Source organism: Acanthochromis polyacanthus, chromosome 10, assembly GCF_021347895.1.
Source record: "Acanthochromis polyacanthus isolate Apoly-LR-REF ecotype Palm Island chromosome 10, KAUST_Apoly_ChrSc, whole genome shotgun sequence".
NCBI lineage: Eukaryota > Metazoa > Chordata > Actinopteri > Pomacentridae > Acanthochromis > Acanthochromis polyacanthus.
In genome coordinates, this window is record NC_067122.1 from 4,797,393 (window position 1) to 4,813,447 (window position 16,055).

The following is a 16,055-nucleotide window of genomic DNA, read 5'->3' on the forward strand; positions in this document are numbered from 1 at the left end:
TTTGAGTTCCCTTCGCATTGTGTGCGTTGAAATGCTCTCACTTCTACTGACAAACAGCCGTGAGTTCTACTGTTGATTTCCTACGATCATCTAAGAGTTTGCTCCGACCGCTTTTGTTCCTCAAAGATGATGGTTCACCACTATCAAATTTTAATAATGTGTTGCATGGTTCTTAACCTGATTTTAGTTTCAGAAATGCCCTTAGTTGTTTTCTTTGCTTGATGCAGGGCAATAGTTTGACCCTTCTGAGACAGATTAACATCCTTCCTTTACCACAGGATAGGACTTCTGACATGGTTGTTTTAGAAATGAGAAGCTACTCACAGCATCAGCTGGGGTTAAAGAAGTAATTGCCTTCAGAAACAAACTCATCACTGCAGTTACTATTCAGTGGAAGGCTCTTATCTATTTGCTTAGTTAAATTAAAGTGGGACAGTGTTTTACAGTGAAGAAAGCGACACAGACTTTTGTCATATATCTTGCAGCTTGTTGCCCAAAGAATTTCATCAGCAATTGTCTAAAAAAGAAAAGAAGTTTTAGCATTTGTTGGGTTGAATGGTGGATAAATGCATGAGTGTTGGAGGCAGCATGACGACGTTTGTCGTCCAAATAAACTCCACTGTGTGGGTTCATGGTAATGAAGGAACATGTCATCCACAGCGAGGCTTACTGACGTGTTGTTTTTAATAGTTTTTGTTAAAACAACAGAGCCTCGTGGCCCAAAGGAATGAGATCTATCAGGCTTTGTAGACACAGACAATAGTTGTTAGTCGTAGCGGCTCATTATTAGTTTCGGCCTTGTCATACCAGTTTGTTGCAGGGTGACAGCTGACGAAAGATGCACACTCATTTCGACCTCGATGCAGCCTGCTAGCCCGGGTCTGTGTTTTTTAATAGAGCAAAGCTGCTGGAGGGTTTTTTTTGGATCATCAAGTGTGGGCTCGGAGCTGTCACCACTTTTTATCCCATATAAGACACCAGTGCTGGTTTAAACGGTAAGTTAAGCAAAATACTGTTCTTTTTTCTCTGCTGCTTTTAATTAATGTGCTGCTTTTGCATATTCTATACGTTGTTTTATTGATTTGTTGTTTTTCCACCTCTTTTAGACATTTTAATGCAATATGTAAAACACTTTGGATTCCCATTGTTTTTTTGTTTTTTTGGGGGGAGGTTCTTACACCTAAATGTAATCTAATATTATATCTCTACACTCTAGGAGTAATCTGTGTCAGTTAAAAATCTAGGTTATGGTTTTATAGGAGGAAAATGAAATGTACAGCTGTTGTTTTTGAACTGTTTCTGGATTTATTTCTAGAGGTGATCCTGGATGTTGATGGGAAATTATACAGACCTTTAGGCCAAATCTGTGCTCGTCTGTGAGTGTGTACATGAATCACTGTGTATTTTCTTCAACTGAACACCCCAAAGTTTGATTCTAGCCCACAGAGATAAAAGGACAGCGCGTAGTGGAGAGTTTTCTGTTACTGCCTTCAAAGTAGCTCTGAGATTATGTGTCTATCAAGCAATGAGTGAATCTCTTTGGTAAAAAACAAACCTGTTTTGTTAATATGCACGACTATTTAAAAGTTTGGGGTCACCCAGGCAATGTTTTCCATGAAAACGCACACTTTTATTCATGTTCTAACATAACTGCACAAGGGTTTTCTAATCATCAATGAGCCTTTCAACACCATTAGCTAACACAATGTAGCATTAGAACACAGTTGGTTGCTGGAAATGTTCCTCTGTACCCCTATGGAGATATTCCATTAAAAATCAGACTTTTCCCAGTTAGAATAGTCATTTACCACATTAACTATGTGTAGATAATATTTCTGATTCATTTAATGCTGTCTTCATTTAAAAAACTGCTTTTCTTTCAAAAACAAGGACATTTCTAAGTGGCCCCAAACTTCTGAATGGTAGTGTAATTAGAGAAAATGAACCAAAAAAAGTCACATTTTCATTTACTCACCTCCTGCAGCGTCTTCCTCGCAGACCCCTCCGTTCTGGCAGGGGTTGCTGCTGCAGGCTGCTGCCCTGCTGCAGCACTGGTAAACCCCAAACACCCTCCTGCTCCCTGAGCCCATCCAGTCCGCCGTGTCACCCGCTCTGATGGGCTCCCCGTTGAGCTCCAGGCCCTCGAGGCAGCCGGTGAAGTTTTGTAGATTCTGCTGGGCCTCTGAAGTTGGGTCATGGGCGAGAGAAGCGAAGAGCAAAGCTCCATGGGCTCGCATCATCCGGCACGGCTCAGTCAGGTCGCTGGAGGCCGAATGCTGCTGGTCCAAGATCAGCCTCAGGGAGGTGGAGTTGACCTCCAGCAGGACGTGGTGCCAGAGGCTGTTGGACACCGTTTCAGATCTAATCAGCAAAGAGCCAGGGGAGGTGTTTCCACAGCTGTATCTGAAGTGCAGCTCTCCGTTGGTCAGCTGAGGAGGGAAAACGAGCAAGAATCCATCAACGGTAAGCAAAACTTTTTATATTTACAAGAAGAAAGAAAGAAGTCCCCAGTCAAGTTATGACTGAATGATCTGAAATCTCTCACCTTATGCAAGCTGTTTTGTTGTTAGAGTAATGGAAAAGTGGGAGAAGTTACAGACAGGGAAGTGTTTAAAAACTGTAACTTTAACAAACTTGATATTCAGTCCATTTTTGAAACACTCAGAGGAATCCCTCAGATAATGCTGTACTATACCATTCACAATAACTGCTGACATTATTTATATTTCATCCTGCTGTAATGACAGTGCAATCTATTACCTTCAAGTAATAAATGTTCCGTATTGTTGTCCACCTTCAGTGTAGTTCTGAGACTTTTTATTGAGATAAATGAAGCTGACACCTTTGGGTTAAAAAATAAACAAGCAACACATCTGTTAGGTTCCCATGTTTCTGCTGTTCCTCCTGTGCAACACCACGTAGCGCTCAGAGTCGTTCACATTTGCTCCGCTTTTCATCAACAACAGCGGGAGCCTCTTTGTGTTTCTGCACGCTCAGCGTTCCCAAAAAGTAACGAGCCAGCAGCTTTTCCCTGCATCTTTTATCTATTCATGTTTTCTTTATGTGAAGGAATGCTCCTCATATCAACTCAATGGAGTGTGTATTTTGCAAATTGCCAAGCATGGCCGGGTCGGACGCTGAAGGCCGTGATGCATTATTGATACCGATCTTCTTGCTGCCGCTTCTTTAACTGCTGCAGGATGAAGCGCTTTGTTTTGCATGCTTATTTTGTTGGAGTGTTCATTTTTTTTTCCACTTCCTGACTGAACAGGTTGTTCAGCATCTGTGCTATTCTCTGGGTGATGCTGCTTAGCTTTCTGTCCCTGCCAGAGGTTTCTGTTTGGTCTCTTGTGGCAGGAACAGTGGGAAAAAAAACAAACACAAGAATGATTCATTCCAGAGGGATGGACCTGTATAATTCTTCTCATGGATAAATGACAGCACATAGGCCAAGTGGAGGGAGATGAGGGCTGCTCCGGCTTGGGCTTATCATGGGAAGATGCTGAAGCGCTGGCAGAGCAACAAGAGAAAATAAACGTGTCGCGTGTCTTTTAATCTATTTGTGTGATGTCTGGTGTGATTTATAGAGGATATTTCAAGAGAGATAGCACGGTCTGACGCACTGAGGATTTTACAGTATCAGCACAGCCAATGTAGCACAGGCACCATGTCAAGTTCATCTCCACAGGGACCGAAGCTCTACGGCATCACTGCTTCATGACTATAAATCACAGACCCGCAGCTTCAACACTAACGCTGCAAGCTTCCTGCAGGGAGCTCTAATGCGGCTGGGCAAAGTTCAGCATGCGACAGCGGCTGCAGTGTTCCGTTAGCATGTGATGTGCAGTTTATGCAAACCCACATACTGACAGGTATTGCGTTAAGTCAAGGCAGGAGGCAGCAAGGCATCTCTGGAGTGATATAAGCTCTACGGATTGCAATCTCTTGGATTGCTGAACATAGTAAAACTGGGTAACATGGGAATAGCATTGCCATTTGGGGCTACATTTATATGCACACTAATAAGGCAAAACAGACCAACTGCATATCCAAATGCACTTTTGCATAAATGAAGCTGGGAAGTCGTGCACTCTTGAGGGACGTAGTTTGGACTGTAACAGACCAGCGACCCCTTGTGGTTGTAAGGACTTTTGGAGTGACAGTGAGAACTGGGAGCAAATTTAAAATTGGGAGCAAATGTAAGATTTCTATTTTTTTTTTTAGTCTGCGAAAGCTAAAAATTCTTCATGTGGATGTTTGGATAAATCAGACTTAAAGGTTTTAATCACCTTTAAGTTGATCTGACATTATTTCATCTGTAAACTGACCAGTGCTGATGCTTTTCATGGGGCATTTATGGACAAAAACAGTGAAATGAACGTAATTTAGTTCCAAATGTTTCTTAAAATTGAAAATGGCTAAACTGGGTGTTAATGTTTTCAACATTGATCTTTCAGGTCTTCACCATTATTGAGCCTCTCCGCGACTCTGTGGACGGTCATCCGGCTGATGTTCAGCTGCTTGGCTCTGTCAGATTTGTGGCCAGCACGAAGGAGAGCAGATATCTCAACTCTTTTGACTTCCATCTTGATACAACTTCACCAGAGAGCAAATTTGTATTAATGACACCTGCCTATAAGGTAGAACTTTCAGTTTGTTTAATGGAATTTTTCACTCCGACATGGAAACGTCTCTAAAGATCATGAAACCGAGAGTAACAGAACTTTTGCAAAGCCCGGTAGTGGTATATTTAAGTATAAGTAAAAGTCAGTTTATCCCGAGAGAGATATGAATGCCTAAAAAAAATTAACCCATAAAACTCATTTCTACATATCAAAGTTACATAATTAAAAGCTTCTACCGTGAAAAAAATCCATGCCTGCCTTAAAATAGTTAAGATGTAAGTCTACACATTATCACAATTACTGCAGCTCGACCTCACCAGGTCATCAGTAAATTTGTCAATAAATTTGCTCAAACATTGCAAAAGTACTTGAGTTATTCCAGGATACATTTTAAAAATGATACAGAAAGCTCCGTCCTGCAAGCTGACCGATTTGGCTCCTGAAGTTTGTTGCTGGTAAATCTGAATCTGTTTTGAGACTCATCGGTAAACTGCAGTTTCTGGGTGGAACTGTTCAGTCATGAGATTGACTGTGTAACTTGCTCATGTGGTGCCTTCCTGCATATATGTGTATATATATATATATATATATATATATATATATATATATATATATATATATATATAAAAAACACCAAATAGACATGCCAGTGAGGTAAAGAACAACATGGAGGCGCCAAAAGCTGCAGTTCTTTGAAAGTCCACTAACGGCTGCCTGTAAAAGTGAGTCAAATCCCAAGGACTCCCAGGTTAAAACTTTACAGGAAGGCATAAATGCTTAACAGTCCACCTGGTGAATGACTGAAGATATTTCATTCAAAAAAAAACATTAGAGGTGCAGGAGAAAAAGTAAGAGGATCATCACAGGATTTATCAATAAACATTTGTCCAATAGCAGTTACGATTTTTCATTGGAGTAGTTGACCAATGAACTGACAGAGAGGTTGAAAGGTTGATGTTGCTAGGAAATGCAAAAATCTAAAAAAGCTAAAAGACATAGCTAATGAAATTTTCTAAGTTTCTGTTGTGCTTGAAAATTGGAAGCAAATGGTTATGTGCTACGTCTGGTCGGTCGTTCGTATGGAGTGGAAACTTGGACATTGAACAAAGAACTGACAAAAAAGACTAGAAGCATTTGAGAAGAACTTTAAGCATCAGTTGGACAAGAAAGATTGGCAATGCAAAGGTTTTGGAAATGGCAAATGAGAAGCGCAGGTTAATGGACACTATCCAGTCAAGAAAGGTTGCGTGTTATGGTCACATCTTGAGAAACAATGAACGGTTGCATGTACTTATTGAAGGCAACATTAACAGGAACAAAATAAGGCGTAGGCAGAGGAAGATGTATGCAGACCATCTGCCCAAATGGACAGGGACTAAGAGAAAGAGTACTATCATTACAAATTAGAAAGAAGCTCTGAACATGACCTCTTACCTCCGTTTTGAGAAGACGGAACTAACCTGAATCTGAACCTGAATTTCTAAATCAATGGAATTTGCTAAAACAGGGTGTCTTGTCAGCCCTGACAAGTGTCTGTTAAGTGAAATGTCTCAGGTCTTTGAGCAGCGATTTCTCCCTGATCACTCGCTGAGACAAAAGCCAGAATTGACACGCAAGTCAGTTTGTGTTACTGCAACAAGCATAAGAATCGAGTGTTGGTCGGCTGATTCTACACCAGCATGCGTCCACATCTTTGTCCACCGTGGAGTGTGCAAACCGCTCTGCTGTCAGATCTAAGCTGTCAGTCATCGAGGACAGTGTTTTCCTTCCACTGACAAGTCACCTTTCCTTGGTCTACACAGTTTACCACGACAGCTTTTCATTCAAGCAGACACAATTTCCATTTCAAAGGTGATGATTCAGAGGACAATGTGTGCAGACATAAAAAGGAATTAGCAGCAGCAAATAGGTCTGAACTTAAGTCAGTATTTTTCTTCTCAGAGGTGCGGCGCATACTGATGAGATCTGACAGTTTGTAAGAAACTACTGCGATCCACGGCGGCTCACGTCCCGAGGGCAATGAAGCGTGCAAATAGCGTCTTGTATCTCCAGGAGAGTTCTCTCAAGTCATCACAAAACCCTGGCGAGGGGTCCTCTCCGATGACCATGCTTAGGAATTCCTTTTGAAGCCATTTATGCTCACAATGAATCAGGCAGGTTCTTGCATGTGTAGAGCCGAGATCCAAAACCCAGGAGGTAGAACCTTGGGAAAGACTGAACGCTGCTTTTGAAGTTTTCTGAGTACCGGAATGATTGAATATTCAGCCCGAGAGCTCATGGATGTCACACAAATGAGAAGATGCCACAAGGGAAAGCATCACGCAGCATATCAAGTCCATATCAAGCCTCTTTTTTTGTTATCTGTTTAGAGAATTATTCATGTCTCTCAAAGAACACAGCAATTCATTATTCTCTTTCAATGCGCCCATTTAATACGGTACAGTAGACGTTGTATTGTAGCACCGAGATGATTCTCCCTTTCCCGTGACAATTCCACAAAAACTTGCCAATGAATCTTGAAGATAGCGAGGCTGTCACGAGTCTCACCGCTTCCTCCTGTGTGCATTTCGAGGGAAAAGGGCAATATGTGGCTCACATGCAGCGCCGGCAGACGTCGCAAACTTGAATTAAAAGGGCACTGATGAGCTGATTACGCCGGAAAACAGCAGAATAATGAGGTAGACTTGCACTGCCGGCCTCCTAATCCAGTGTGGAACTTAAAATGTGTGCGGGTTGAGAGTGTAGCGCCACCTCTGATATTCAGTAAGGCATTTAGCACATAAACACACGAGACAATCTGCCACACCGAGATAATGGTGAGAAATGCCTGATGTGCTAAGATTCAGTGAGATAGAACCCGTGTGATAGAGATATTTATTACTCCGCCAAGGAATGTGGAGTAATCAGTCCAAGCAGTTTGTGTGTGTTTATTTTCCTGTCATATTTCCTGCACCACTATGAAATCATTTTTTCATGTGACTCTTGATCACAGCTGAGGTAGTAATGGCTTCCTGTTTGCGCTGATGAGCATAGACTTTTTGGCATTTACGGATTCTCTTCAAATTTTTTAATGATACATCATCTAAAGTGACTTTAGTGGACCCTGACCTTATGGAATTAAGGACAAAACTATGTGGAAACAAAGCATACAGACTTTCATTACTCTGCCAAGGAAAGCAGAGTTATGTGATGATCTGTGTATGTTTGTCTGTCTGTCAGTCTGTTTGCAACATTACTCAAAAACCTACTAACAGATTTGGATGAAATTTTTAGGGAAGGTCAGAAATGACACAAGGACCAAGTGATTAGATTTTGGCAGTGATGCGGCTTATAGTCTGGATCCATGGATTTGTTAAAGATTTCTGTCTCATTGCGAGGTACCGGGACATCGTCACTGTAACTATGACTACAAGTGAAGGTTACCTCAGCTGCTTGCCGACGATCCCATGATTGCGATCGCCCCCTACACATTGAGGTTATGTGATTCGGTATCCCTACATAACATACACATGCATAACACACACCTGTGTTACATCTATATTAAATTGCCACATTCTATGTTGTCGTGATTTCTGATCGCCAATAACTAATAAATAAATGCTGCATTTCTTAAAAAAAAGAAGAAGAAGTTACACTGCTGGCAATGCCATATGGGGGATTGAACAGTATTGGCGGAGTACAGCGCTCTCTGAAGGGCTTTTCTTGTTTTGTTTTTTTTAATTTATTCTAAATTATTGACTAAAAAGCAACAATCTCATGTCAACTTTAGCTGTCAGCTCAGTGGATATGAAAAGGCCCAGGACACAGCTGGTATTTCACAGCGAAAGAAGGCCACATTGTCTCAAATGTCAGCGTTGCCACACAGAACAAATTTAAATGGAGTTGATTTTGTTTGCCGAGTTTCGGCGTGTCAACAGGTGCGGTGTGATGCTGACAGAGTTGACCCAGATATGCAGCAGAGTGTCCTGCTATTCTGGGATTTTTGTGTTTGCAGTAAACACAGAAAAAGACAAACAAGAGATTAGATGCCAAACGTAAGACGAACGGCTCAGCACACATCAAACATTTCAAAAAGCATGACACCTGCACCGATAACATGGCTGCTGGCACGGAGAAGCAAATAAAATATTGGTATTTAAGATGATATCAGTCTGCAGAGCTGAAGCCAAGCATCAAGTCTTATTTGTGAATCAAAGCTGGAAACGTTCTGGAATGAAAAGCTTCACTTGTTGTCAGCGTTCCCCGGTGAGAACTCCCTTGGATTAAATCAGCAGCTCCCCCATTTTATCATTCTGCTAGTAAATTAGTGTCAAACAACAATATTACACTAACAGCATCTGAAAATTAGGAAGAGATTTAATCTCTCCGCCACAGCAACACTAGAGGAGCGAAATAAATTAAGCCCCACCTCAGGGGAGAGTACAATAAATATTTACACTTCCCCGAAATGAATAAAAATAATGATTTTGTGGTTCCTTTCGCTGTAATTAAATTGCTGCTCGTCGGTTGCAGTTTAATCTCATTTTATCTTCCTGAGCTGCTACGACGTTTCCAACCAAGACACAATGAGATGCATTTCCCATGTGAACACACCACTGACATACAATTCGTTTCATTCTTGGTCTGACCTTGGACTGGTTTTAAATGAACGCTGTGGTAACGAATAGCACGACTTAATTAGCTGAAGATGTGAGCTAGCTGCTTATCCTGCAGGACGGGATGTTTGGGTTTCCTGTGTGTTCAAGGCTCTGATTACTTCACCAACAATATTTAGTTTTGCTAAAGCGTTTGTGACATAACAGGGGTCATATTCCAGCATTGAAGGACATTTGGGCTTCAAAATTTTTGAAAAACAAACCTTCTCTTTGACAATTTTATGCTACTTATTCATCAATAATAGGTAATAAACTATCAAAGGGTTGACTGGCTCATCTTACACATGAATTTAACCATTTTTGGTCCATGTTTTATTTGCTGTTTGCCAACCTTACTTTGATCACACTAACAGTACTGTGATCAGAGTAAGGTTAGCAATTCAAGGCTAAGGTTGCTAATCCATGCTAATGTTAGCTTTTTCTCAGCAGTAGAAGCTAGATATTTAGCTAGCTATTACTGCTGACTGAGAGGACAAACTTATTGATGGAAAAAAGTCAAGAAAAGTGTAAATAAAGAAACATTTTGTCTCATCCTGGTAATATGCATAACAGGGTTGCTTGAGGTAGAGTGAGACATTCAATCAAGGCTGACAATGTTATGAAAATATGAAAAATAGAAGAGAGGACATAGCTGTGCTCTACCCATTCTTTGGGAAAACTGTTTGATGTTATTTCCAGCGTATCATGTGATTCACTGTTTTCTTCTTCTTGTACTAGCGAAAAAGGTCATGCTAACAGGGTTGTTGTAGGACACACGTTCCATGCATAATAATTGCTATTTAAGACATTATGTTGATTAAAAAAAGTTCCCAGAATTTAGAAGAAACATCAGTGAAAGATGTTAGATTCAATTTGGTCATCATCAGGGTGGGCCAAGAGAAAAATGGCGTTTTAGGGTAAACTCCGGACTTATTTGGTATTTTAAAAAATATTTTCAAACATTATTTTCTCCTAGTTTTTTTTATTTTTATTTTTTTTTAGATCTGGTCTCAGGACAAGTACGTTTACACAACAACTGCATGTTTTAGTATTTTTTACGTGGATTATTTTAAATTTGATGGGTGGGATGTAAAATGTCCTCCAGTCCTGGAATGACCCAGGAGCACATTTGTTTTCCTGTGTCCTACAGTAGAGTACAGTGAAGAGCACTTGGCACAGACATTTCATGTGTCTACAAGCCAGATTCTCATTAAGCCTGATTGGTTCAAAGTTGCAACGCCGTGCTGTAAAAAGGTCTGTTATGCTGAATCTAACAGTATCTGTGTAATATAACTGCACTGAGTAGGCAGCAGCTGGCTGAGGAGGAGAATTTCTCAATGACATTACGTTTTGCCGGACAGTGTATTCTACAACAGCAATGAATCATATTTTGTGAGCTGGTTTTTGTATGTGAAAATCTTGATCCTGAAGCAGAAAATGGAAAATACTGAACTGGCCACACTACAGGACAGAGCAGTAACAGAGCAAATAAAACTAGGCTGCACTTGTCTGTTACTGTGTCATTATAAGTAAGTCCTGGCTTCTGATTCTGTCTTTACATGCAGCATTAGACGGATAAATACCTGTAAAGTTCCCCAGTCCTTGGTGCTGGTCGTGGACACGATGAGGCCCTGCTCCTGGTAAGTCTTGAACCTCAGGGACAGTCTGAAGTCCTGGCTGTCCTCGTCCATCCTGTGAAGATACTTCAGGTAGGACTTGCCGTCGAACCTCAGCGCCGACTCTGGAAGACAGAAATAGAACAACATCCGACGGTGAATCATCCATAGATGTAGAGAGGCACAATTCTGCTCAATGCAACACGAATTAAAACATAAACAGTCAAGTAGAATACATGAACACACACATAAGTTCTGCTAGTTTTGCCTGAATCTGCCCTTTTGCTCAGTTTAATTTGATTTAAAATCAAATATCTTTGGGTTTGGCGTCATTGTCCGGACAAACCCAGACATCTGCTTCACTTTGGGCCCTCTGTGCAAATCAATTCATTAAATGACCGATGACAGTTTTAATAAAAACGTGTCTCTGTTAAATAAACCAAGTAAGTTAAAGACCAGCGCCTCCCTCCACAACCATAGTTTATAGTTATTCATCTGAGCAGCATATATTGGCCAATGTTAACCCATCCAAGTAAATGCAAATACACCTAAATGTTTAATTTTGAGCTCAAATTTTCAGCTTAGTCTATATGTTGTTCACAATTATTATAAATAAGAAGGATTTTTGAAATTAAAGCATAGGTAAAATTAATAAGTTGACTGTTAAAAGTAATTGTCAGAAATATGGTCTTCTTGAGTAAATGTTTGACTGGATACATCTTTGGGTCTGTCTTTGTCATCTTGGGAAAATATATAGATTCATGTACGTAAAATAAACCATTACAGATACTGAAGACTGTTAGTGTCAACATGTCTTCCCCCAACACATCAGATGACTTTCAGTCTTTGCAAATTAGTCTTAATCAATTCGTCTTAACTAATTAAAGTCTTCTACAGAGTCTCCAACCACTAGATCTTTGCTAACTGAGCCTTGAAGGCACTAAATACCTCCAGAACAATTCTAACCAATTCATTCTTGTGTTTTTTCCAAACTGATCATCAGTCCTGAAGACAGCAACGTTACTTTGAGCGAGATGTGACAGCTTAGTCTTTTAGTCAGAAAAAAAAGGAACAAAAGACCGGAATAAAGTAATTTTGCACAGGTTTTGGCATGGTTAAGAACAAAGGCAGGAAAAGACTGAATGAATTCATGTACGGACAAAAATTCGATGAAACTTTAATAATGCCCGTGGGGACGTTCCCAAGGTCTGCTGCTTAAAAAAAACTTTCCTCTTCGTTGGTTAGAAACTTTTGTTGAGGTGGAATCTGAAGCCTCTAACTTTAATTTGTACATTCTGCTCCACCAGACCAGTCGTCTTAAAGGCCACCGGATTAAAACCCTCGCTGGCTGGTTGGACAAACAATAAGTCTTGTTCGTCAGCCGCCACCGGCAACACAAATATTAAAGCAAGAAAACACTATAAACAAACAATAAAGATGAAAACTTAATGACAAACACAGAATGTGCTACTTAATCAAACATTGCATGATAAAAAAGGTCAAAAACTCAATCACTGTTTGTGTAATGACTTGTTTGTTTTAGTGGTTGAGATTGTTGTCAACTTTCTGGGACAGCAACGAATTATGTTTTTGTTACAGATTAATCTGGTTATTATTATTTTTTTCAATTACCGAAATAAAAGTTTAGTCTATAAAGTTGTAGAAAACTGATCACTGTGGTTTGGTTTTGTTGGACCAATTTGAACTCAGCTCACGATTGGCAGTTTTGCTGAATAAATCACTTAACTAATGATTAAAATTGCTGGTGGTTAATTTCCTGTTGACGATTTAATTTAATGAACTAATCGACTAGTTGTTTCAGCATCGACATAACTGGTCATTCAAAGCAATCACTGAAAAGCCATTTCAGTATTGGAAGATTAGATTTAAAGCACGTTTTAAAGTAAATACAGACTCTTCTATATTCCATTCATTCCTTATTGTTTGAATTGAGTATTTCACAGCTCTGTGAAACGATACGTAGGCATCAGAGACATAAAACAGTTGGATAGCAGAGCTTTGAAGATACTTGTATGCTCTGTAATCTCACTCACGGCTCACAGCTTATCAACAAACCTTTGAGTCTTTTAAGACTGAAAGGCTATCGGATATAGTCAAAATACGGTGGCGATAACACAATCAAAAGATTTTCCAGAGGCAAAACTCTAAATGAGATAATGAGCGTCTGTCCTGGTGAGCCCTCAGCTGACTTGACTTCATTGGGGACCAAACTAATCCTCGCAGGAATGCCGACACAAATCAGCAAAGTCGTTCCAGATGGCGCCGTTCTTTAGTGGTTAAGAAGTGTTGTCTAGAATTTAAAAGATGCTCTGAGTGACTTGAATGAAGGGATTTACAGTCTTAGTTCACAGTATGTAACAGGTAAGAAAAAAAAGGCCCTTTGATCTCTGAAAAAGACCGATATCTTCATTGAGTTGCCTGAAAATACAAGTCAGAGCAACAAACCAAGAAATGGAAGATGGGTAAAGATGCTTGAAGCTCCCGTAGAGTTGAGGGGAAACACCAGGAGAGGATGGTGCTCATAAGGGCTTCTTCAAATATTCACCAACACAAACAGCACAGAGGATATTTCCTCACATCAGTGCCAATCTAAACTTGTCAAAAAGTATCATAAAATTTTCCAAATTGACCTAAATTGACTCAAAAAGATATAAAATGATGCAAAAGTGACACGAAACGATGTAAAATGACGGAAAAAATATACAAAACTTTGTTAAATATAACTCAAAAACTGCCCATAAATGAGTTAAATTTGTCAAATTTACTTAAAATTAAAATATTTGAGTCATCACGGAGAATCTGAGTCATTTTTTAATATGTTTACTGACATTTTATACAAGGTCTAGTCCAGTTTTGAGTCTCTGTTCATCAGCTGTAGAAAGATGTTTCACCATGCTCAATGTATCTTCCAAGAACTTGTTGCTCTGTTCACTGTTTTTGAGGCGTGCTGTGTTTATTCTATTGATACACTATGTTTAAATGTGCTCCAAGTCTAAAGTTCTCCACCATCCTTTGAAACTTGTTCAAAATGATTTGAGACTTGCCCAAAATGATGTAAAAATTTGACCAAAGTAACATAAAATTGTCTAAATTGCCCAGAAAATTTGTGGCAAGGAACAAAAATATTAAAGCTGACTCAAGAATTGTCCGAAATAACTGAAAAACAAAAAAACAAATAGAACTCTTGCTTAACTAAACCCAACGGCGAGGCTTAAGATTATGTCACAAAATACAGGATGTTGGGCTGAGACTCGATGGCCCGATCCCCAGGCTCAACAGTCAGAGACTTGGAGGTGTAGTCCCAAAGTGAAAGTAAAGAAAAAAATGAAGTACACAAAGGAAGATGCAAGTTTTTTTTTGCGCTTTCTTTGAGTGAATTTACGTACAGACTTGACCATAGATCACAGCAAAATTGGTGATGTATAAACACGGCTGTGTCCACAGGTGCATGAAAAAAAATCCACCAAGAAGTTAATCTGTCAGCATCAACATCTGGCTGCTCGCTGTTTGGTTGGAGTTATTAACTGCACTTCTGCGCTGTTTTACATTTTCAAATGTCCCCGACAGAATGGTCAGATTATAACGGCTCCCTGAATTTTCGGTAATATGCATAAACATCACAAACACATCAGCTGATAAAACTGTGAATAAAACAAGCGCATGCAAATAAGACTACTCATGCAAGACACATACTACAATGTTTGCAGCAGATGCTCATGACAAATGACAAACTGACAGTAAATATTTCAGCGTTAAACTAGAATTAATGCTCATTTGCATAAGCATAGGATTTATGGTGTAGATGATTTATGACAGTATACTGCAGCAAATATACATGCAGTATCCACAGTGAACAGTATGAAGTGTGAAATTGGGTCAGATGGAATGAAGTAAATAGGGAACTGATACGGACTAAATGGGAAGAGTCCTGATTGGATGAGCGATGGAAAGCTGGACTGCAGAAAATGACTTCTAATAATGACTTACAACTATACAGCAGCACCGTGCAGCAAGAATCAAACTGTTTCTTTTTATATTTAGTCCCCTAATTGCTTCTATTCCTGCGGGTACTTTCTCTTGTAGTTGCCTGTACCCTATACATATGTTGAAAGAACAACGTGAAAAGCTTAATTTTCCTCCATTCTGGCAGAATAAACAAAGCGTTTTAAATTGGGCTTCACCTCAGTTTTCCTCAGCTACACTTTGTTCTATACACAGTTGGATGAGAGTCAGTCGGGGACAGCATGCACTCTGTACTCTTTGTGGAAGTTGAGAGAGTCGGCTGTAATTCCTGCCGGTTCACACGTACAGCTTGTTTCTTTTATTCAACACCAAACTTTGGAACTGGATCAATTGTCAGAGCAGCAGCAGCAGCAGCAGCAGCAGAATCGCCGGCTGCAGACTCGTCCTGCTCGAGCTCTGTGACAGTGAACCTCAGACATGTCATTAAACTCACGCACGCACTCGGTCATTAGCCGAGCTCAGGTACATTCACTGACAGGCGGACATACCGTTACAGGGGCAGACGCTCTCCCAGGTGTGCAGCGGGGTGATGTAACCGGCTCTCGCTGTGGTGAAATGACTCAGCCTCTCCCCTGACAGCCGAACAGCATTCCTGCAGCCTCGTGGAGGACAGCCGGTGCCCAGACAGCCGTTGTGGCTCACCCTGAGGATTCTGAGGCCCAGCGAGTCCTCGATGTCTGCTAAAATCCCTGCATCAAAGATTTCAACATCTCAAACTGTGTACATGCAGCGCCCTCCATAATTATTGGCACCCCTGGTTAAGACGTGTTAAAAGTCTTAAAATAAATTCAATTTTTATTGCAGAAGCATACTCTCACACTGAAAATTGTACAAAAAATGTATTATATGAGAAGCTTATGTGCTGTTTTGTTGGCAAAAGGGGGTTGTACGAAATAAGAACATTAGGGTTACTAATAATTTTGGCACACATGATTTGATGTAAAAGAATTATTTCATAATGTGTGATTTTTTTCCCCACTGAATAAATGCACTTGAATTATCCTCTTTTTTTCATTGTTGCCGTATATTATTTAGAAAAAAAATGGGGTTACTTTCAATTGTTTCTGTATTACAGATTTTAGCATAATATCTCTTTGTATTACCTTTGATTTGTCCTTAAACTAAGTTTGACTTGA

The 16,055-nt window shown here is 40.1% G+C and overlaps 1 protein-coding gene and 1 long non-coding RNA gene across 2 annotated transcripts in view; one reads left to right on the forward strand and one right to left on the reverse strand.

Moving 5' to 3' along the window:
- The window catches only part of fat2 (FAT atypical cadherin 2), a 152,115-nt gene that overhangs the window by 22,120 nt on the left and 113,940 nt on the right, over positions 1–16,055 (reverse strand). The window contains exons 22-24 of the mRNA XM_051954476.1: positions 15,408–15,608; positions 10,843–11,000; positions 1,976–2,429 (exon numbers count right to left, since the gene is read on the reverse strand). Of these exons, the coding sequence (XP_051810436.1) occupies positions 1,976–2,429; positions 10,843–11,000; positions 15,408–15,608 (813 nt within the window). The remainder of the gene's footprint in view (positions 1–1,975; positions 2,430–10,842; positions 11,001–15,407; positions 15,609–16,055) is intronic.
- LOC127535775 (uncharacterized) lies at positions 2,345–15,921 on the forward strand. Its single transcript, XR_007944611.1, has 2 exons — positions 2,345–2,463; positions 10,825–15,921. It is a non-coding gene; the product is annotated as an uncharacterized LOC127535775 (long non-coding RNA).